General features: G+C 39.4%; 1 protein-coding gene across 1 annotated transcript; it reads left to right on the top strand.

Annotated features, from left to right (window-relative positions):
* The first annotated feature begins 3454 nt into the window (after nucleotides 1–3454).
* Nucleotides 3455–9285, top strand: LOC139968909 (prefoldin subunit 2-like). Its single transcript, XM_071973524.1, has 3 exons — nucleotides 3455–3657; nucleotides 5946–6069; nucleotides 7475–9285. Exons 1-3 carry the CDS (start codon nucleotides 3515–3517, stop codon nucleotides 7646–7648), a joined length of 441 nt encoding a protein of 146 aa, XP_071829625.1. The 5' UTR covers nucleotides 3455–3514; the 3' UTR covers nucleotides 7649–9285.
* The last annotated feature ends 867 nt before the right edge of the window (nucleotides 9286–10152 follow it).

Consider the following 10152-nt stretch of genomic DNA (forward strand, 5'->3'; position numbering starts at 1 on the left):
TAATTGAAAATTGGTAGCTATACCTTGCTAATTACGTTAATGCTTGCATCTTGAGACTGCGGCGTGCAGTGGAATTTCAGCGAAGGTACAAATATACTCACCGGTTTACTGTTTTATGAAAATGTAGAGACTTGCAGAAGAGGAACAAACATACACACAAAAAAAACACCACACCTTATACATTGCAGTAATCGATAATCGAGAACTTACTAGTAGAAATTGGAAAGAAGAAAAGGTAGGGGAAAAAATCTTTTTGTGTTTATTAGAGCATAAGTTGTAGGCCTGTTAGTTGATTCCCTAGAGATTTATGTGTTGCAGTTTTTGCGTATTCAAGTTCAATTAAAAAGTGACAAACAATGTGAAAGTCCTTGACAGTAACTTTCTCAAGGTTGTCATGTACTTATTTTCTGATCAATATTTACATCAGACTTGTTCAAATATGCACTTTCGGTGAAGTATAAATATCGGAAAGCAGACAATAAGGTTGTATGCCGTCTATATACCACTTTTTAACTTTTGAGACGAACTTTAAAGGTATGCTGTTTTGGCCCCAAATATGATAGATATTCAAATATGGTCACCTTTGGTCAAAATTCTTAAACTGTTTTTAGTACAACCTTCGCTGGGACATTCAGTCATCTTATGTGTTCCTTACAAATGTCTGAGAACAATTTGGAGAGGTAAAGACCCCCAAGAAATTACTTTTTGAGAACTTCTAGCAATTATAGTGTGCTATAATTTAAGGCCTACACTGACTACATAAGACTAACACACAGACTGTTAGGTCATATCCCCAGATACACCACAATTGAATACCTTGACGTTTCATGTTTTATTGTTGTTGTTGTTGGTGGTGGTGGTGGCATTGGTAGTGTTTGTTTATCATACAGATTCTGACATTCATGGAGCTGAACTTTTCAAACTTCGTTTTCAATTGAGACGACACCGCGCAACTGGGCGAGTCACCATAAACACAATATGGGCTATGGCAAGGAATATGCAAAATGTTTCCATTATAGTTAACTGTACAGTTTCCTGGGCGTTGTCACTTTTTCAAGCGAATATCATAAATGTTATTTGGTTTAATGAAATCCGTGGGGCAGGGTAGGGGGGGGGGATAGACGTCAGGGTAAAGTCTGATTACCTCCCTTACTAACATAAATAAGGTTTCAACTGCTGACGACGTTGAAATAGATGGACACTCACTCCTGTTATATAATTTTCAGCCACCCCGCAATGGCGCTGTTCTCAAAAATGCATGTATCGGAATACTTGACATGAAAATGCTTATATCAGGAGACGAGGAGTTAATGATACCTTCAATTCTAGGCCCCACCCCATCCCCCACAACAGGACAATTGATGGATAGGCCTATAACACGTACACTAAGACATGCATGCATCAATGAAATTATACCATATTCCGTTTATCCTGCTTGCATATACGTGTATCGTGTGTATAATCACTTCTTATGTTCCAAATATGGCATCGGTTTTCTGCGGAACGTGACCAATCCATGAAAAGACAGAATATAAATGTGCTCCCAAGCCCAATCCCCAAATGCTCTTCCTGTGGCAGATAATTTAACCAAACTTAATAATAAAACTATTCCACTCTGTTATTTGCAAAATAACTCAATCTCATTATATTGTCAGTGACTCGAGATGATTGATTAGATTGATTGATTGATAGAATGGCTTTCATATAAGTGCAGGGGGCCAAAACACTTTTTTTAGAGGAGGGGATGGATCGAGTTATTGGAATTAGTTTAGGTCTGTGTGTATTCTTTTCATTTTCTGGTTCTCCCCAGGCGCGGCGGAACGGAAAAATTATTGGGGGGGCTAATGTGTGGAGACCATCTAAGCGGAGCGCCACCATCGGTTGGCGCGGAGCGCACAAGAAAATTTTGGGTTTTTTCAAACCCCCAGATGGCCGGAAACGGCACTTCCCGAGTGTTTTATGCTGCGAATACCTAGCCCTAAAATATGGGTCTCAAGCCTGCAATTTCTCAGATTGCACATAAAAGTCTGTAAAAACATTGTTATTTGTATATTCGATGGTGTTTTAAGAGAGTAGCTTTTACTCGTAGTGTACTCGCAAAGACGTTTTTGAGTGTAGTAAGGGCAGTGGCGGAGCTAGGGGTATTGGTCAGGGGGGGGGGGGCAAGAATGGTCTGTAGGGGCGCTTTCGACACTATCTAAGTGGAGCGCCACCACAGGTTGGCGCGGAGCGTACAGAAAATTTTTGAGTAAAGATACTCCCTAGATTGCAGGAAATGACCCTTTCCGGGCCTTGCTAATTTGCAGATAAACGGAGAACAAATAGGTGTCGTCGCCATTTTGTCGGAAAATTACACCAACAGAATATGACAAATGTCAATAGGTATATGAGAGCGCAATAAAATAGTCAATAATCGCGAAAAAGTAAGAAAAAAGTAAAAAAGTAAAAAGTAGTGAAAAGCTGAAAAGGGCGCCAGCAGTCCATTTGAGTCCGTCGGGGGGGGGGGGGGATCCGCTCACTGACTGTATATATGAACGCTCCGCCACTAAGTAAGGGGATGTTGGAGAACTGGCTGAAATGAGGCAAGTCATTGGCCTGAGACGAAGTACTGTTACGCTTAAAGGTACTCACACTCACTGCTTCCACTTTTCACGGGCGTGAAGACGCGGTTGGGGTGACAATGTTGTCTATAGCCAGGGGACGGGCCGAAGGTCCCCCAGCAATTACTAAAATTATTACACCTATATAGTATACGTGTGCATCGGACAGATCGACAAGTATGCATTGAAAAATGGGCAGATGCACGTTTCGGAGCCTTGGTAAATATTGGGGGGGCTTATCATGCATTTGCCCCCTCAACTTTTTTATTGGGGGGCTGAGCCCCCCAAGCCCCCCCCCCCGGTTCCGCCGCCACTGGTTCTCCCTTCTAGATGGCTTGACCTTTTGGCAAGCTTCGCCCAAGACTGTTTCATAGTATTGTGATGTTTTATCATACGCATATAATTTTCATATATCATTACTTGACTTAACACCATTAATATTACACGATTACAGTCTCGATGCCGGGCGAGGGGTGGGGGGGGGGGGGCTGATGTAGAGAGTGAATCAAAGTGTTTGGTTCTCGTGCCCATGTTTTATCTTGGTTCAATTTAATTTCGGAAAAAGTCTGAATGTAAGGGGACTGGGGTTGAGATCGCTGATCAGTCAATTAATTTGCACCGATTCTATCTTGGCTGACATTTCTTAGAAATGCTTTTCCAAAATAAGGAATGTAAATGTTTCGTAATACTATTTATTTCTGTGATTGTTTTTTTTTTTACTATACACTTCTTTTGTATTTTCGTTTTTACTGGTGTTTTGTGGCAAATGTGGAAATATTAAAATCAATTCATGCCATACAATTTTTTTTTTTTTTTTGGCCTATATCGCCTTCCATGCTAAATCATACATAGGCGGAATAGGCCAGTTACATGGAAATCACAATTACAGTAGGCTACACTACACAGCTTTGAAAATGTCTACAACAAAACCGGCCAAGAAGGTGGGCAAAGGCCCTTCCCAGGAAAAGATAATCGCAGATTTCAATCAGTTGAGGCAGGATCATAGAAGCCTGATGTCGAAAGTTGCCGAATTGGAGGGTGATGTTAATGAACACAGGTATCTAATCCTCACAAAGCAGCTCCCATGCTCCGCCTAACGACAACGATTCGTATACAAAACACTAACCATGTTGGCTAGGCTAGCGTGCACACGATTGGAAACTTAGGCCTCTCCATGTTCATCTCCACATTAACCACATAGGCCTAGCTTACACTACAGTAGTATGATTAGCGTCCCGGTTAGGGCCTTACATGTAACATATAGGCCAGCAAGGTATCATAGTATCATGCATATTCTTAAGGCATTATAAACAAAATATTTTGAATATTGCCCAAAAGTAGCCTAGAAAAAGATCGGTACTAGGCCTAAAACTAGTATTAAGATGAGAGGTTTTGTCAGTAAATTTGGGATGTGTTACTGTTAATTTTAACCACATAAATCACCATTATTATGTTATGACCACCTGCATATAGCTTACATAAATCTGGATCAACTATGGCAATAAGGAGACATGCAAAATACATACCAACAATGGATGGTCATATGTTGTGCTCCTCTGCAGCACTTAAATTATTTAGAGCTTAGGTCTACTCCTTGAATGTAGACCTCACAATATATGTAGACAAGATAAAATCGCAGATAACAGGATTTGTTTACCTAGCAACACAAGTCTCCTTGCCCTTTTTGCATGTAGCAAGCATGTTACATCTTAGGAGTGACCGTTGTAAGCATTCTATAAAATGCAAACAGTAGATTTTTTAATTAGAAGCCATGGTTCATGCATTTTTGACACAGAGAAAGTAAATCTCATTATCATTATCATGCAAACCTATGCAATTATTCTAAAGTTTACCATAGAGGCCTGCTCTAGTTGTGTTCTTCTGTCTGCAAACTGATTGCTTCACATCAAACTGACAAAGGATTAAATAATATGGTAGTTAGTAGCACCTGGGAGCATGTCACATGACCCTCCATGATTGGTATGTTTTCCTACTTTGGAGAGAGACCTCCAAATCATAGATAATCCCCCATGAACCTAGGCTAGACAGATTTAGCCTACAGTAGACTCAGGCAAAACTTAAAAAACTAAATCTAGGCCTTACTTCTGTGTTCAAATCCAAGCCCAACGCAACACTTTATGAGTGGAACTGTGAGCATGTATCGACTTTCATTGCAATAGGTTTGTATTGGCTAGTACTGAGAGCAGGGTCATACCAGTTAGCTATACCTTATATAGTTGGTAGCTCTGTCATCAGACATATTATTTATAGAACACCTAACTGAATTTCTCAGTTACTTTGTCATGTTTCATTTGATCTTCATTGTTCCTTTTGCCTGCAAATTTAACACTTGCTTTAAAATACCACTTAAATGGTTCTTAAGGGCCTACAGAAGGAAAGTAAAATATGCTATGCTGGATCCCTTTTTTATGTCTTTGACTCAGGACTATTTGAGACCTTCAGATAAGCTTGTCTCAAAACAGAAATGTGACACTCCAAACCTACAGGATTGTTGTGCAGTCTGTTCAGAAAGTTTCAGATTGCCCTTTGGGCAGGTGATTCCAGATAACCAAAAAAGTAAACAACCCAGGCATTTTAAAAAATTCAAAACACACTGCTCAGATTTGGTCTTGGTCTTGGATTTAGCAACAGCCTATTGACCCAAAGTTTTAGATAAAAATGCTTAAAACTGGTCTAAAGTACTTTCTTAGAGGTTGTGATCCTTCTTCATTTCTTAGTTATTGATGAATTCCACATTTGACAATTAAATGTCTCAGAAAGGAAAAATGCTTTTGAGGGGTGTCTGTAATGAACATTCTCAGATGTTACGTTACAGTGAAATTCAAATATTTAGTGATGGTTAGTTTTTCACAAGTTGGTAAATACCCAACAAAAGTAGTTACATGAAAAAGAGCAATGCTTTACTGTTGGTTAAATATAAATCTCTGAATAGAGGGCAGTGTATTAGACAGTATTGAAAAAAAGAAATACTGTACATTGTACAAAGCATCTTAGAGCTTTGTCGCGTGGATTCCCAAGTGCAGTAAATTTGTTAAGGCTCTGTGGAAAGAGGTGTTGCCATTGTCTCTCACTTTGAGTGGAAACTTTGCCGGACACAGTGGCAGTTCACAATTGGTGATATCAGGTGGTACTGTGATGTCTAGGCTAGGTGCCTTATCTCCTATTCATAACCAATTTGGCTCTTGTCCTGTATAATTTGTATTTGAGTTTTGTAAATTAGTGTCAAATACCACTGTTGCATGGGAACAGTGATACACACATATGCTAGAATGATGTAAGCAACACATTATATATAGTGAAAGATTTGTTTTCTCTTTACTACAGATTAGTCATTGAAACCTTGAAGGAAGTCGACGGTGAGAGAAAGTGTTGCCGTCTGGTCGGTGGCATTCTCGTGGAAAGAACGGTACAGGAAGTCCTCCCTGCGCTAGAACACAATAAAGAACAGGTATGAATCCAAATCAGCAAGATTTGTTTCTATCTCCCAAATGAATTCAATTGTAATGCTTTTAGTTTTTTCATTGCCATTTTTTTTTTTTTAAATTTTGGTGGGCTAAAGAAACAAAACAAAAAATATGTTAATTTTGATTTACCCCTTGAAATGTGATAGATTTGGGTTGTCTACTAAGCTGTCAACGTTAACTGTATTGAAAAATCATCAAAATGCAAGTTTCCTCAGTGGATGTACAATTTAAATATAATATGAATGACAATATTTCCAACTCAATAATCACGGTGATATCATTCACTCTGCTGTTTCCAGATGCATTCACAACATTTTGTCTAAATTTGAAAATTTCATATCTTTGCGATCCAAAGCTATGAGGACGTGGTTTTGACCGAGCGATGCAGATAGCGATTTCCATTTGTAATGTTATGCAATGCACATCAATCAGACATGAAACCTTGTTGCTTGATTTCAAGAAGTGTAAGTGATACTGTAGTTCACAAAGTGCTGGATGGGCTCCTGAAATATATTCAAATTGCCTCTGGTTACACAGATGAGCCTTGGGCCACTTTTCACAGAAAACTGGAAACATTCATTTTACCCTGTTGGTGTGCACATTCCTAACCACACATTAAAGTTGATTTCCTCTACTGACAAACTTTGTATTAAAGAGTGCAACTGCCTTCCATAGAAGATGGCTTTTTCTTGAAGTGAAGATTGTATTTGTCTTTAACCTGTCACAATAACTCCCCCCCCCCCCCTAGGAACATCATAATTTGCTGGTTTCACTGGACCTGTCGCTGTGTTGTCGTGACCACAGTCTAAAAATTCTGTGAGAATTAATTTAAGGACACCCTGTGCCAGAACACTGCAGATGAACTCCCAAAAGGAGTGGGGAAAAAATTAAAACCTACCCTACATAGTGATTGTTTACATTAAAGTGATATATTGTCCTGGAAGGCAGTTATGCTACCATGCTAAGCAGCGGTGTGTTCATGTGGGAGAAGCCGAATGGTGTCTTAGTCTTACTGTACTTAATACTTACACTGCATGTTGCGTGGTTCTCCATTCTACAGCTCTGTTGCTCATAATAGGCGTCTTTTCTTTTTATTACAAATCGGATGACCTTTTCAGATGGGAAAGGTAGCTGTCTCATGGTTAAAAAACAAGACATGTTACCTTGGCCGACCAGGGCGCAAACCCACAACCTACCAGTTGTTAGGTTCCATTGCTTCTAACACTACTGCCTTTATCCACCCATTACATGCCATGGCACTGGTCTTAATGAGATGTATAATTTCTTCCATTATGCAAATATTTGATTCTGTAAAGGACATAGGACAAAATATTTGATTGTGTTAGTTATATAATTATTATTAACTTTATTGTTGTCTTTACTTGACAGATTCAAAAACTAATAGAGTCGTTAGGAAAGCAGATACAGTCTAAATCAGCAGAATTAACAGAATACAGGGAGAAGTACAACATAAAGGTCAAAGGTGAACAACCGCCAAGTTCGGAGGAAGAGAAGGGCTCGTCTGCCAGCCAGGGAGTGCTCGTAGCCAAAGACTCTAAGTAACATAGCCCGGAGAAAAGAAATACCAGATGCAGTCTCTATGGCGATTTCCTGATCCTCAAGTTGGGTCACCGTGGGAACATTTTTGCCTAACTGTGTGTCTCCACTGCAGTACCGTTGTACAAGAAGCAAGCGTCTACCGCAGTACGTACAACTGAGCGTTCAGGCAAGGAACATTCAGAAAATCTAAGTATGTGTGTGTACTTTCCTCAGAACTATTACTTACGAGGAGAGTAGCTGGGCTTTATTTCTTAGCAAAACATTATTTTGGGCTTCATTAGCCACGCTAACCGTGAAATGAATCTTTGATGTGTGAAACCACGAAAATATGTTTGACTGAACCCAAGGGATTACAAAGCGCTTACAATTGGGGGCCTTGAGCTGTTGAAAGTCAAGTATGCATTTAGTACAGGGGGGTTGGGGTGCAAGGTTAGATATTCATAAATTTCAATTTTAAAGGAAAGCAAACAAACATCGTCTTTGGTCTGTTCCCTGTACGACATTTCAAATTATTGTGCAATCTGGATGAAAGTGAAGATATTGTAGTAAGACTCTGGGCCTTGATGGCTGTAACAGAACTACAGTAGGTCACAATGGTTGAGATTAAAGCAGCATTTTGCGTCCTCGACTATGATATTTCTCAACCTCACTGACTCCACTATGTCATAACGACATACATAACTAGCTTATCTATTTATATTTTACTTCAAATGGTGGCATAAAAGTCGAAAAAATTGCAACTTTCAACTTTGTTGTTCTCCAAGGTATTTTCCGTTGGGAACCCAATAAACCTCGCTCATAATATGAATATTTAAACACTACGAACGTCATTGACAGATACGTAATATAACACCACGCTTGATTTGTGTACAGTCTATATGGCAGTTGTACCAGGGAGTTGCATAACAACTCCCAACGCAAAGTCTTGAATCTATTTTTAGCAACGGCTCATAACTAAACCTGCATCTCTGATTGGTTGAATTCGTGGGTTTGGAAACTGAATGCGATTTAATTTTGTATGTGGAATACTCGCCAACTAACGTTGTTGGCAGGGAAAAACTTGGCTAATATCTTAATTTGCTGTTTTGTGATTTGATGTATGTAAAAAACTCGATGGACATGTCAAAAAAGTAGAAAGTAAAAATTGAAATTATTCAGGGCCTTTCTGCAAATTCTGGGATATTATCGGTGCAGAATATCAAAATCTTGGGGCTTTTCCGGGATGAACACTTATAATTCGGGGACTACAAAAGAAATCCGGGTGAGGAGGGGGGGGGCTGTCCCCGGAACTCGGAGATGTCTGGTCATCTTACGCTATTGATGTACTAAACAGAACATTGTGAAGGGTTACTTTACAATAATCCCTCAAGCAAAGATTGTATGTTTCTTTTATGGATGTTTTCAAAATGTTACATTCATAGGTAACATTTGTCTTATATGTCACCAATCTAACCAGTGATAAATAAAGAAAACAAATTTTTTGACCCACGGTTGACTGTTTAGGATTGGACATTAAAAGTGTATGCTAATCTGTAGTATATAATACATGTATGCATGATCAGGTGGATGTAAGAGTTCTTTTTATTCTGCTTTTTATTTGTTTTGTAAAATGATATCTTCATTAAATGAGTGTGATTCTGTTTTGTGCCTCGTTTTGTAATTCTTCGTCTCACCGATTTCTTCCACAGAATGGAGTGGTAAAACTAGACTGCTAGCGTTTGCACTGACAATATCTGACTCTTCTTGGCAAGAGGTTATAGTTGGACACGCTGCCCCTCCCCTCCTCCTCCTCCCCTGCCCGTTTTCACCCATCTGAAGAACATCAAATTGCAATATTATTCACACAAAGGATCTCATTAGTTTAACTCTTAGGGTGTGAAGACTCGTGCAAAAAGAAACGTCTAATGCCGGTAATCTGATCTAGTTTCGAATGAGGTGTAACAGAAGTGTTAGACACCACCATTGATCCCAGAAAATACACACACAGCTTGCTACCGTGTACAAACGATACACATCTCAGATGGACATCTCAGGTCCAGCTAAAGATAACAAGGTATCACGTTTCATTACTGTCTGCATTTTGTAGCGACAAGAGAAAACTTCACTTGCAAGCAACGGAAAGTTAACTTTTTCACAGGGCGGCACGTGGTTTGGGACGAGTCTTCAATGCCTTGAATAATGTACGTTCAAACTTTCAGTGACACGTAACTGACGGCAGCTTTTACCCCCAATTTCTGGAGTTATAAGGAAAAAAGAACACCGAGCGAGTGGTTGTGTTTGTATTTAGGCAAGGTGCTTCAAACTTCGCTCAAAAGAGTTACATAACAGTTATGTCAAAAGTTTAGCATGCTGCCTAATATTTCTTAGCGTGATTAGCTCTATGTTCTATCACAAGTCATTCCCACAGATTAGCGGAGTATTAAAGATCATTATGTGACTTCCCAGCAAGCTTGGAGAAAAAAACCCTGAATGCTTAAATGCCCATTTCGTCATCATTATTGCCGTGA

Source organism: Apostichopus japonicus, chromosome 6, assembly GCF_037975245.1.
Source record: "Apostichopus japonicus isolate 1M-3 chromosome 6, ASM3797524v1, whole genome shotgun sequence".
Taxonomy (NCBI): domain Eukaryota; kingdom Metazoa; phylum Echinodermata; class Holothuroidea; order Aspidochirotida; family Stichopodidae; genus Apostichopus; species Apostichopus japonicus.

Excerpts from the sequence above, each read along its gene's own strand:
- LOC139968909 (XM_071973524.1), top strand. The coding sequence starts at position 3,515 with ATGTCTACAACAAAACCGGCCAAGAAGGTGGGCAAAGGCCCTTCCCAG. Across the intron at positions 3,658-5,945 it reads GGTGATGTTAATGAACACAG|ATTAGTCATTGAAACCTTGA; the intron begins GTATCTAATCCT and ends TCTTTACTACAG. Across the intron at positions 6,070-7,474 it reads TAGAACACAATAAAGAACAG|ATTCAAAAACTAATAGAGTC; the intron begins GTATGAATCCAA and ends TTTACTTGACAG.